General features: G+C 41.0%; 3 protein-coding genes across 3 annotated transcripts in view; 1 reads left to right on the top strand and 2 right to left on the bottom strand.

Annotated features, from left to right (window-relative positions):
- Nucleotides 1–3,179: 3,179 nt before the first annotated feature.
- On the bottom strand, nucleotides 3,180–7,717 carry LOC128453335 (clathrin heavy chain linker domain-containing protein 1). The gene is made up of 11 exons (XM_053436170.1): nucleotides 7,496–7,717; nucleotides 6,454–6,641; nucleotides 6,113–6,201; nucleotides 5,803–6,001; nucleotides 5,484–5,605; nucleotides 4,810–4,900; nucleotides 4,628–4,734; nucleotides 4,136–4,307; nucleotides 3,858–4,060; nucleotides 3,575–3,760; nucleotides 3,180–3,437 (listed from the first exon to the last, which is right to left on the bottom strand). The coding sequence occupies exons 1-11, from the start codon at nucleotides 7,715–7,717 to the stop codon at nucleotides 3,241–3,243; spliced, it is 1,776 nt and encodes a 591-aa protein (XP_053292145.1). The 3' UTR covers nucleotides 3,180–3,240.
- Nucleotides 7,718–7,908: 191 nt separating this feature from the next.
- Nucleotides 7,909–10,105, top strand: rps27a (ribosomal protein S27a). The gene is made up of 6 exons (XM_053436173.1): nucleotides 7,909–7,991; nucleotides 8,101–8,164; nucleotides 8,777–8,831; nucleotides 9,461–9,546; nucleotides 9,656–9,787; nucleotides 9,895–10,105. Exons 2-6 carry the CDS (start codon nucleotides 8,117–8,119, stop codon nucleotides 10,042–10,044), a joined length of 471 nt encoding a protein of 156 aa, XP_053292148.1. The 5' UTR covers nucleotides 7,909–7,991; nucleotides 8,101–8,116; the 3' UTR covers nucleotides 10,045–10,105.
- A 991-nt stretch (nucleotides 10,106–11,096) lies between these two features.
- Nucleotides 11,097–12,720, bottom strand: part of LOC128453336 (bone morphogenetic protein receptor type-1A) — a 35,553-nt gene continuing 33,929 nt past the window's right edge. Inside the window, exon 13 of the mRNA XM_053436172.1 lies at nucleotides 11,097–12,714. Coding sequence (XP_053292147.1) covers nucleotides 12,589–12,714 — 126 coding nt within the window. The 3' untranslated portion in view covers nucleotides 11,097–12,588. The remainder of the gene's footprint in view (nucleotides 12,715–12,720) is intronic.

Below are 12,720 nucleotides of genomic sequence, written 5' to 3' on the forward strand. Positions count from 1 at the left end.
ACCAACCAGAGCCGCCTTGTGGGTGGACCCCGCCCCAAATCCAACCTGTTAAGTAGAGGAGGAGCAGAAAACTGAGTCAGACTCAAACTTTATTACATAACTGCTGCAGGACCACGTACTTTTACTGAGTTCTGTACTTCATGTGCCATTTCACACGTTGTTCTGAGCAGAGCACAGTGAGGGTCACACATGGGGGAAATACACGAGGGGAGCAGGGTTCACCTTTCTAATGTAATTGAAGAGAGAATAAAGTTTAAATATTGTGAATAAAGTGGAAATGTTAAGAATAAAGTTTAAATGTGGAGGATAAAGTGGAAAAGTTGAGAATAAAGTTAGAATGTTGAGAATAAAGTTTAAAAGTTGAGAATTAGGTTCAAACATTGAGAATAAAGTTGAAATGTTGAGAATAAAGTTGAAATATTAACAATAAAGTTTCAATGTTGATTGTCCAACTAATCAGAGGAAGACTTTTGAGCATTTTGAAAATAAAGTTGAAATGTCAAGCGGCTAACACCTGCTATGTGGTTTTAAATCTTAATCCACCAAGAATATTCAATTCCCATGGACTTATAATTGATGATATGTAACAATAATGTACATTCATATCAGATTTTATGCTTTGATTGGATGTTGCGGTTTACGGTAGGCCCTTTAAACCGCAAGGCCACCAGAGAAAATGAAAAATGCAAATATGCAAAGTCATTAAAACTCCAGATTTCACTCATTTTGAAAACCAGAGAGTGTAAATTTATAACAGAACATAATGACAAACTAAAGAACAACAATGCAGTAATTCTAGTTCAGAGCAGAGGTTCAGTTAATCGTCAGTCTGCTGAGGATGACGAATCATTCACTGTAATTCAGTGTTTCTGCCACATGCAGACAAATGGTGCGTTCAGGAACCTCGACCTCTGCCTGGTTGTTTCAAACCTGTTTACTTGTTTTTCTGCAGAATGACGTAAAAACAGATTTCAATGAAACTTGTTGGAAGGATGTGACATGAGACAATATAGAACTCATAACATTATTTTCTCTTGTTATTATCTTTGTCTTGAACATTTTAAGATAGAACGTTTTTATATATTTTCACTGATTCCTCAAATAATTCATGGATCTTGAAGAAACAAATCTGACATATTTAGACTGATTTCCACGAATGTCTGTGATTTGATTTATGTGAAATCTATGTAAAGGTGACATTCTAGTTTTCTCTTCTTCAGTTTCTCAAGAGTTACTGGTGAAGTTCATTCAGAGGAAGCTGCATTAAGTTGCAGAGGAGCAGGGAGTTAAACTCAGCTTGAGCAGGAGATATAGAGTTACAGCCTGGAGTCTATATATAACGTAAATATATATGTGTCTGTTTCAGAGATAGAGCAGCACAACGTAGGATAATGTGTGAGAAACACCAGGTGGTCGTCAGAAATATCTCAGGACTAAAATCAGACCAGTGGTGCTGATGGTGCAAGTTTAACTGTGATCAGAGAATCTAAAGAGCTCAAGGCTTCACTCAATTTACAGTAATGTCCTGATTAACACATCAGAGGATATGTGACGTGTTCCCAGTTAGAAGACGTTCCTCAATCTTTAAATCTGTCCCCTTTTGCTGACATTGGACCCACACAGACACACACACAGACACACACGTCAATGAGTCTGTTATTTTTTTGTGTAACACCCCCCACCTCTGAGTCCTCTCTTGTTTTGTGAGGACCTTTTCAGTGTCTTATGGAGTGAAATCCAACAGAAGATCTGCTCCACACACACGAACATAAACATGTCTCACATCTGGAAACTGGTCGAGGGGGGTTTGACGCTCTCTCACTCTTAACAGTGGCATCCTGGGAGAGGTAGATGGGGTTTGAAAGTGACAGGGACACACAGTAAAAATAAGCTGTGTCATGCTGGGTCAGCTTCTCTCTCTCTCTCGCTCTATCTCTCTCTCACACACACACACACACAACCACACGCACACACAAACACACACTGCAGGAGATCAATGTGATGTGGTGAAGCAAGGCGGTTGTGAATCAGCACCTTTGCATCTTTTTCCCTCTTCCTTCGGTTCTTCTCCTCCTTCCGTTTTTCTGCTTCCCTTCAGCATCACCTCAGTGAAGAACTCTCCTGTGTATTTACAGTCACTTTCTTAACGTACCTTCAGTAATAAAATAGTGGAAAGTACCTCAAAGACTTTAAAGTATTTTACTTGAATATTTAAATTGTTTGTCATTACTCAATAACATTTGCATAATGGTTGTCCCATTTAAATAACTGTCCAAATATTTCACTTTGTTTTTTTCTTCTTTCCTCTCCCGTCTGACATCTGATGAGCGATGACCCGTCACATTCATCTGGCAGCGAACATGACGTCAGGTCACTGGTTTAATATTAGAGTTACTTTTGCAGTTATAGATACTGTACTCTGTTACATATTTCAGTAGCAGTACTATTCTAGTTGTAATGTTGTTATACTTTTTGTCTTGTGGCCTTTTGCAAAACATTTAGAATGAAAAGGATTAGAGGCTCGATGCTGTTTGAACCCTGATCAGACAATGTTGACTGTCTGTTATCGTGTGAGGATGTCATTTAATCATGACGGATGATTGGTTCATCTAAACAAACAGTAGATTGTGTCTCTAATCTCTTTGATTGTAAAGCCAATGCACTGTTTCACTACATGACATTATTATCTGACTTCATAGTGACGTCATGATGACATAATTCCTAACATATGATCATAAATTATTCTTTAACCTGTATAAGCTCCAGTTCGTGTCAGGATGTGATTTTTGTCGATGTTGTTATTACAGTAAGATTTGCCTGATTTCTTTACTTTTATGTTTTAAGGCCACTTTGAGCTCAGCTTCCTTTTTGAAACCTGTTCCCCCCTGGTGGCCATTAGCCGCCATTGTTTCAGCTTTTAGTTTATGCCTGAGTCATTTCACTGACACCAGCTAAAGGTCAAAGGTCAGGAGGCACAGTGACAGGCCTGATTGTGACACTGATGATGATGATGACGGATGATTCAGGAATTATAACAACTGGACACTGAATCTAATGTTTTCATTCATTTAATTTACACTTTGAAGAATAATAGAATTGTAATGTGGTTCCTCATTTTGAACCAGAGTCCGTTCACATATTTAAACCTTTACACCACAACAACCAGATTCTGTGTGAGGAAAAGCATTTGCTGTTGTTAGGCCGTGTGTTGTTGTGTGGGAGAACGTTCACGCCTTGTCTTCATAGGAAGACGTGTTCCATGAGACGGGCTCCCTCCAGGTCCGGGGACAGGACTCTGGTCCCGCTCTGGTCCAGAAGGACGGACAGGATGGCCCGGTTCAAGTCGGGTCGTTTCAGCTCAGAGCACAGAGACGCAACATTGATCCAAACGTCCACCGATGAGTCGCTGTCCTCCAGAATCACATTCTCCAAAACCTCTGAGAGGACAGACACAGAGGTCACGAGTCATCCACCAGGAGGCGACAGAGATGTCACTTTTGAGAGCTGTTTGTTAATCTTTATTTACAGTCTACAGTGTAAATGATTGTCAGGGATTATCTGTTTGTCGACTCACCTTGACCTCGGCTGAGGAAACTGTCCAGGAACTGCAGCGCTAACTCCCCATGCTGAGGGTCAACCAGCAGAGTGGAACACGCCCTACCCACTGATAAGATGGCCGCCCGAACACTGTGCTGAGGCTCCGTCAACAGCTGGAGGAGGGTGAGGCTGGGCGAGCGACACAGAACCCAAATAAAGTCCTCTGAGAGAGAGAGAGAGAGAGATACATTTGTCCTTCTACTCACTCTAAAATGTTAGGTAAGATCACAAGATGAAAGTATAAGCTGACACACACACACCAGCTGTGAGGTCCTTGCAGTGGTGCATGAACTTGGCGGCGCTGTGGATGAGGCCTCTCCTGCTCATGCTCAGTGCCGTCTTCCTGTTCAGCCCACAGGCCTCGTAGACGACGGTGGCCAACGCCAGACACAGGTCGGCCACGCTGGCGTTTTCCAGAGCGTGCTCGATGAGGATGTCGCCCAGGTGCTCAGAAAAGGTGAGTCTGAGAAGAGAAAGACCTGAAACACCCGCAGAGACAGTGACATCTCACTCTCTGATGATTGGTTTATGTGCTCACTTGTTCTGGGTGATGGCATGGGTGACGAGCTGCAAGGCGCCATGACGCAGGGCGAAGAGGACGCAGTGCAGCGAGAGAGGAGCCGACAGCTGGGTACCAGGGACGGCAGTGATCAGTAGGGCCTGGAAGTAGAGGAGGAGAGGGGAGACTGACCCCGGGGCGGCTGTCACACCTGAGAGGAGAGAAATGGTTGCTTAGTTAAAGAGAATACTACAAAAGAGGAGCAGCAATGGTGAACAGTAAGACCGACAACAGGTTGGAACTGTTTCTGATAATAAGTGTTAGAAGTGCTTTACATTCACTGCTGCTGGATGAGTCACATGACTGATGACAACCAATCAGGAGGAGAACGTGTGCATCTGTGTCATAGTTTACAAAAGTCAAGACTACGTTCATTAATAATGGGGTGGAAGCATGATTGTAAACAGGAAACTCGTACTGTATAGAAATGTGTGTGTGTGTGTGTGTGTGTGTGTGTGTGTGTGTGTTGACCTTTAAACATCTCCATGGTGTCGACGTTCCTCAGGACTCCTTGAGGAGATCTGGCAGCAACGAGAGCAGCCTCCTCATACTGAGCCGAGTCAAAGAGCTCAGTGAACCTGGTGGAACGAGCGGAGAGATATTCAGAGAATGTTCAAATAAACGCACCACAAACACGTCTGTGAAGGCAGCACCTGTCCAGGTAATCGGCTACGAGTTCGGACCCGTTGACTCCAGTCGGCTCTTCGGTCTCAAACAACTCTTCATCATCGTCATCGTCTGTCACTGCAGAACAATCAGAGGAAGGTTTGAGTCCAACTGTATTTCAATCTGGTGATTCAATAAAAACATCTGAACACCTGATCAGAATTACTGTGTTACACTGAGGTAGGTCAGTGTTTTTGTTGAAGAAGTAAAGCATGTCATTGTTTCCAGATGCTTGTTTATATTTAACGTTTGACCCAGTTTGACAGTAAGTTCAGCACCATCTTGGTTTTTTGAAACAAGAAGAAACCATATTTAGACGAGTGGGGGGTGGAGCCTGACTGAGAGCTTGAAGATGATCCTAACTGTCAATCACACTGTGGTATCCACCCCCCAATACATACGGTGCTTTATGGTCTATTTGACTCTAAATGGACCATAGATCACAAAATAAACATCTTGAAACTAGAGTTTGAGACGTAAACTCCTGAGGAAAATGTTGACTGAAGATATAGAGTGAGTTTCTTCTACAGAAACAACCAGTAGTCGCCCTCTGCTGGTCATTACACGTTATACAGGTTTCAGACACCAGAGTCTTCATCCATTTTGTATTTACTATGGTCAAATGAAATCTAAATGTCTTTGGATGACACCAGTGTCTCACCGCTGGTTTGACTGATGTTCTCAAGTATAGAACCCAGGAGTTCCTCCAGTGGAACCTGCTCCTCCTCCTCCTCCTCTTCCCAGCGAGACAAATGGTCACACACACATCTCAGACGCTTGTATCTGCAAGACAGAAAGAAAAACAACATCCACATGAAAATAAAAATGTTTTCATGTGAGCCCAAGATTTAAACTATTTATGTTTTACTCACAGTGTTTAGGGACAACATTTTCGTATCTTTATCTTAAAACAGGTGGTGAAATATTCCTGAAATGATTCTACACACAGACAGCAGCAGGTTTGGTGCTTTGGCTCTTACAGAACTTTCAGTTGATGGTTCTCTGTGCTCAGCTCTTCTCTGTGGCACTCGACGCTCTGCAGCTCGGCGTCCAGCTGAGCTTTGACCTCCAGAGAGACGCAGCGACTCTTCCTGTCCAGGAGAGCAGCTCTCTGGGCCTCGAGACGCCTCAGGTGCTCGTCCAGAGCTTCAGGATCCTCGGACTCAGCCACAGTCAAGCCTGAGAGATGCAAGAGGTTCAACTGTGTGTCCGACTCTCAGTGTAGAGGTGGACCGATGATGAGACAACAGATAAAACACAGTCAGGTGTAATGATCAGTGTCAGTGGTACCAGGAATCCATGTGCTCCGCCCTTCAGATGATTTTTGTCTCCTCTGCTCCTCCAGAAGGTTTGATGTTTCACTCTGAAGGTCAGAGATCCTGGAAAGAAACAAACGGTTGTTAATATACAACCTGATGATTCTTTAACCGTCTGTACCATGAAATAAGGAAATGACGAATATGCTGGATATGAACGCTGTGATACACAAACACACACACACACACACACACACACACACACACACACACACACACACACACACACACACACACACACACACACACACACACACACACACACACACACACACACACACACACACACACACACACACACACAAACACACAAACCTGACCCTCAGCTGCTCCGCTCTTCTCTGGCAGGTCACTAATGATTTTGGAAGTGACGTTAAGGATGCCACCGTTCGCTGGGCCTTCTTGTCTTCATCCTCCCTCCTCTTCAGCTCACTGATGAAATCTTCGTACTCTGTCTTTATGGTCAACAGGAGTCTCTTATAGGTCGTCGCTCGACCAATCACCTGTCAGAAAAGTGAGGAGGAGGATTGAGAATCTGTTTTGACAACCTTGTGGATTTAATTAATCTATTTACTCTGATCGTGTTCCACTTTTTAATTCACATTTTATCTGTCTGGTTTTATTTCTTCATTGAAAAACACTCTGTAACAAAAGTGCTATATAAAAATAGTTAATTATTATAATAATAATAATAATTGTAAAACCCTGCATAAATACTTGTTAGTCAAGTCCTCTGTTAGGACGTGATTGCAAGAAGGTTAATGGTCTAAAGAATAAATGTATTTAATAGTAAATGTGAATATAAACGATTTGACCCTGTGAGTGTTTATTATTATGCATTTAGATGATTTCTGCTGATATATGGACTTAAAAGCAGGATTTCACTGATGTAGTTGGTTAAAGTGGAGCTTCATTCATGTCATTAGGTTTTTAAACTCTGCAACTATTTCTTATTTTCCTTCTGGATCAATGAGCTGCTCAATCAATCGATGGTTTTGTTTGTGGACGGCTTCATCTTCATGGTTTCATCCAAACAACAGTAAATTATCTCAAAATGTCAACTTCAAGTATAAAGGAAAACCAGCAGATCTTCATGAAGGTGATTATATTTGAATGAAAACTTATTAAAACTATTGCTTTCAGTCGATTTTCTATCAATAATAAGTTGCTATATTGTCCAGTTTTTCTGTTCATCTTAATCTGATTTAAATCTGTTAATAGTTTGTCACTTGCAGTTTTGATGTGTTTGTTCCAGCCTGTCACTGTTTGCAGATGTGTCTCTATGTCAGTGAAGGATTCACTAACCAGGATTAAACATTATAAAGACTTTATTATATTATATATCACATGACATCACCTTGTTGAACACGGAGCGACTGGTGATGAAGCGCTGCTCCTCTTCCTCTTCATGTTCTTCAAACTGAACCAAACCTTCATCTGCGTCTGAAACCAACGAGGCCAAAGTTAAAACTCTTTCTTCTGCTGTTTTCCTTGAGTTCTTCGGCTCCGACCTCTTTATTATTTTATCTGTTTTATTTTTTCTTCGGCTAAACGTCGACGTTTCCCCCCGGGAGGCCATTATTCAACGTTGCCATAGTTACCTTGACAACTTTAATGACTTATTCCTTGGTTTTTCTTTAATTCATTTAAAATAAATGTTGAAATTAAGATTAAAATGAATCCAAATATACGTGATTTAAAAAAGACGATATATGAACACAAAAAGTATTTGTGTTGTATTTTCGACCAGGCGCTGTGAGGGCCACCCTACTCCGTGCAGACGCGGGGAGAAAACCCCGTGTCTCACTGCGCAGGACCTCTTCTCATGCTCCGCCATTAGCGTTGAAGCTGCGGTAAGAAGCGGCTCCGCGTTAAACTGACAAATCTCACAAATATCCTCCATGTTAGCTGAAGTCTGAGCTCAGGCCGCGACACTAACGTCTACTCCTTGTTCCCCCGCAGGTGGTCCGACGCCAGGATGCAGATTTTCGTCAAAACCCTCACGGGGAAGACCATCACCCTCGAGGTGGGTGATCCGGGCTCTGATGGAGGCCGCGGCCGCTTCTCCCTCACTTAACCGGAAACAGATGATTTAATGTCGCTATAGGTCACATGTTACCTTATTATTAAAGTGTAAACTCGAGCAAAGTTATCTGTTTAAACTTAAAAGCTCAGTTTAATCTGCTGCTCACATGCTAATGCCGTTAGCTGTGTAGCAGGAGCTAAGTGGCTAAGCTATCTGCGGAGAACCGTAAACACGTGTGAAGCAGCAGAATGTGACTGTTCACGTCACTGTCGTTAAAATCAAAGTTTTTAACTTATCTGAACTTCACGTGTTATGATCGAATCTGGAGTTTTCTAGCGAACACGTGATCATGTGTTAAAACTGACAAAGGAAAACTACACCTAGTTAAACTCAGTTACTATCTTAACTGTAATATGTATTCTGTTAACTGTTTTTACACTTAATGTATTAGTTTCTATTCATATTTAAATTTGATTTACACTTATAACTCATTGACAACTATTTTTGTCTCTTGCTGTTGTAATTTTGCCAATTTCCTCCTTGTTGGACTAATTAAAGAACTCATTAATCTTATCTTAAATCTCACTCTGACATCTGTCTTTGTCTCCGCAGGTTGAACCGTCAGATACTATTGAAAATGTCAAAGCCAAAATCCAGGACAAAGAGGGTGAGTTCAATATCCCTTAGTTTATTTATGTGTTTATGAACTATTATAAATTTCTAGTATCAGATGAGCTGATCGATTGTTTTAAAGTTTAACAATCACTATTTCAGGTTATAAAAATGAGAAGTCTATATTTTGTTCAGCGATTGAAAGTATTGTCATTTGTGACACTTAATATTTACTAACTACACTGACATCTAGTTACTGTTAATATGAATCATAGGTAAATGTGAGGATTTAAGTTTTAACTACTTGGTACATAAAGTTGTACTCGTTATATTGACATTGTTTGCTTTCACAAATAGTTTTCCAATGTTAATTTTAGAGCTTGTGACAAAGTCTCAGTTTATTCATTGGTTCTATAAAAACTTTCTATTACTGATTATTTCAGGGTTTTGACTGAAGGAAAATTCATCTTTGTGGACTAATGACAAACTGTCAGATTAACTTAAAGTAAATAAGATATATGCAGCAGTGTTTTCCGTGAAAAGCATTCTGGGAGTTGTAGTTTTCACCTGTTGGGCGAGTCATAATTGGAATTAGAGTCATTTCGTAGCTTGTTTCTGAGACTGTGATGCTTCAGACGTACGAGGAATCGGTCCAGTGTTGATATCTGTTTTTTCCTCCTGCAGGAATCCCTCCTGATCAGCAGAGGTTGATCTTCGCTGGAAAGCAGCTGGAGGATGGACGCACTCTGTCAGATTACAACATCCAGAAGGTGAGCTATTGGATCAAAGTCCATTCAAAACCATGATCACTGCGCTGTTAACGTCATTTATATAAGATTAAAACGGTTTGTCAAATACTGACGTTAACTGTGATCCCAGGAGTCCACTCTGCACTTGGTGCTGAGGCTGCGTGGTGGTGCTAAGAAAAGGAAGAAGAAGTCCTACACCACCCCCAAGAAGAACAAGCACAAGAGGAAGAAGGTCAAGCTCGCTGTGCTCAAGTACTACAAGGTACAGTCCATCTGAAACTGAAGCAGTTCTTACACTCACAAGATTTATCTTTTTCAGATGAATCTCCAGCTCTTTGTCTTCAGTTTTGAACATTTTGTTTTTTGCAGGTGGACGAAAATGGTAAAATCCACCGTCTGAGGCGCGAGTGTCCGGCGGACGAGTGCGGCGCCGGTGTGTTCATGGCGAGTCACTTCGACCGTCACTACTGCGGAAAGTGCTGCCTCACCTACTGCTTCAACAAGCCCGAGGACAAATAGACGTTAAACAATAAAGACGGAAATGTTTGACTAAAAATAAAAGACTGTTTTATTAACTGAACCAATGTTTACAGGTTTTAATGAGAAGTAGATTTAATCTACTCTGATGGCGCCAAAAAATCAAGGCGGTTACTAATAATTACCGGGGTAATTTTGATGGGATTTTTAAAGTTGAAATGACTGGTTTCAGCCTCTGTGACTTTATTTATGCAGTTTTTCAACTTGGTTTAACAAAAAGGGAAACTGTCTGAAGTATCAGTCTATTAACAATTAAGTAAACTTATCACATTAGTGAAGCTGAAACCAAAGCCACACATTTTCTAAAGATCTGTTGTAAGACTTCTGCTCAGTTTGTCGTGATAAAAAAACTGAAACTCAACCGTTGAGTTGTAGAAAAACGTGTTTTGCCGATTTGTTCAGAATTTTTGAAGAAACAATTCAAACGTTGATTGACGAAATGTCTGGACATTTTTTGAAGCAACTTAAACTTGTAAAAGCAGCTTTAATGAATTCACATTAATGTCTCAAAACCAAACTTTAAAGTCATGAAAGTTATTTCACAAACTAACAGACGTGAAATCATTTTAATAGTTAGTGCTCTGAATGGTTGAACGTCACCTGGTTGTGAACTGGTGTTATGATCACTGGATGTAAACTTGCAGAGATTAAATGTACATCAACTAAAGTACACGGAATTTAAATCTGATACAAAAAAATTGTTATATGGTTAAAATTCTAACAATGCAAATGACCCGAGTCAAATCTTAGTATGAAAATATTAGGATTGAGAAATCAAAATATTTTAAGTAAAATGGGTTAATTATCCCACACTGACTATATAAAATGAGTAGTTAACCATATTACTCTTACTTTTATAAAGTTTTCAGTTTTCTTACACATCTATTTGATTCTCATTTTGTCTAAAATGTATTTAAATTCATCTAATTATAAACTTTATGTAGGTTTGTTTTTTCAGGGCAGACAAACCAGTGAAAAGATTCTTTTTACATTAGAAACAAAAAGATGAAAGAATCACAGCAGACACTGAGCACTTGTGTACTAAAATAAGGTTATTTACTTAAAAATCGTTACATTGGACAGACTGTATACAGAGTTTTCATTTTCCTTGGTAAACTCATAAGGCACCGAACCAGATGCTGTACAAAACAACAACACAACATGAGAGATTTACATATTAGAGATTATTCTATACTGGGGCTGTTCTTGCATATTTGCTTTAATACAGAGGAAAACACTAAAGTTACTGCTCTTTAATAGCGACTGTATGGATGGTTAGCTTCTCACACACATGCACAGCGAGCAAACACGTGCACGTTGTCCTGCTGAGGAGAGAAAACAACATTTCGTGTTTAAATCTTAAAGACAGAGTTTTGTCCTGAAACAAAGAAGAAACAGTTTCCTGAATGTTCAGGTTTTTCTTTTTCTTGATGCTGCAGAAACAAAGAAACTGAGTCTTACTTTGATTTTTACAAGCTTTTCTGAAAAGTCAGACTAAATCTGACAGGAAGTTAAACCTCGGAGGAAAGAGCCGATCAGGAAGGACCAGGATACATCAGGTCACATTTCCTTTTCTATGTCAAACAGGCTAAACGTACCGTGCTCCAGGAAAACTTTAAGGTACTTGTACCTGTACTGCAGTATTTCAGTTGAACATACCGGGTTTTTAGAATTTAAAATAAAACGTAAAAGTTGGAAAAGAAATTGGAACCTTCGTGTTGCATTGATCAGCTGACGCCTCTTTACAGGTCTATACTAGTAATCTCCTGACAGACACACACAGACAGAAACACAGATACAGACAGACAGAGACACAGACGTACAGACAGACAGGACGGGAGACGTCTCCGCAGTGACTCCATCGTCTCTTGAGGAGTCGGCCGGACGTCAACACCACTGCAGCACAGTGTTCTGTTTATTTTATTCCTATCTTCTTAGGAGGAGGCACGGCATCTAACGATAACATTTATTTACACGTTAAAATTCACATGTTATAATAGTACCTTATTTTTTCTTTTATAATAAACTCTACTGTAAGAGTGGAGATATATTTCAATATGGCAGGAGAACTCAGTCCTGAAGAGAAAATAAAAACAAAAAAAGGCATTTTGATGTTTGTTTTAAACAGGCAGACGAGGAGGAGGGTCCTTAAAAAACCCTTTATCCAAGAGCAGGAAGAGCTCCGCCCCCTCCATCTCCTCTCCCCTCCATCAGGAGGCGCCATCAAAATTATTGTAATCGTCTGTTTGGCTTTCACAGAAAGCGTCAAACGCGGCACAGGAAGAGGAGGAAGAGGAAGGACTCCATATTTGTTTCCAGCTGACGGACTGAAGCAGGAGGAGGAAGAGGAGGAGGAAGGAGGTGGCGAACAGTTCAGCCCTGAGGCGGGTCCTTTATTTTAAAATCTCCCAACGTCTACTCCTCCTCTTCCTCCTCGTGATGAAGGGCGAGCCTGAGGCGGCTGGTCCGGTCTGATCCGGTCCAGGTCAGAATGAATCTGGTGGCGGAGGTGGAACGGGGACGAGGTCAGATCTTGATGTCTTGAGACTCCACCATCTTGGCGAGTGTTTTCTTGACTCTGAGGATGGTGAGTCGGGAGGCGGGGTTATGAGCCCAGCACTCGCACATCAACTTCAGCATGGCTCGAAGGCACTGCGG

Source organism: Pleuronectes platessa, chromosome 12, assembly GCF_947347685.1.
Source record: "Pleuronectes platessa chromosome 12, fPlePla1.1, whole genome shotgun sequence".
Lineage (NCBI taxonomy): Eukaryota > Metazoa > Chordata > Actinopteri > Pleuronectiformes > Pleuronectidae > Pleuronectes > Pleuronectes platessa.

What these genes read in the sequence shown, in the direction of transcription:
- LOC128453335 (XM_053436170.1), bottom strand. Translation starts at nt 7,717, where the DNA reads ATGGCCTCCCGGGGGGAAACGTCGACGTTTAGCCGAAGAAAAAATAAA. An exon ending in AACCATCAACTGAAAGTTCT is followed by an intron (nt 5,606 to 5,802) that starts GTAAGAGCCAAA and finishes TCTGTCTTGCAG; the next exon opens with ATACAAGCGTCTGAGATGTG. An exon ending in TTTCCTCAGCCGAGGTCAAG is followed by an intron (nt 3,438 to 3,574) that starts GTGAGTCGACAA and finishes CTGTCCTCTCAG; the next exon opens with AGGTTTTGGAGAATGTGATT.
- rps27a (XM_053436173.1), top strand. Translation starts at nt 8,117, where the DNA reads ATGCAGATTTTCGTCAAAACCCTCACGGGGAAGACCATCACCCTCGAG. An exon ending in CAAAATCCAGGACAAAGAGG is followed by an intron (nt 8,832 to 9,460) that starts GTGAGTTCAATA and finishes TTCCTCCTGCAG; the next exon opens with GAATCCCTCCTGATCAGCAG. An exon ending in CTGTGCTCAAGTACTACAAG is followed by an intron (nt 9,788 to 9,894) that starts GTACAGTCCATC and finishes TGTTTTTTGCAG; the next exon opens with GTGGACGAAAATGGTAAAAT.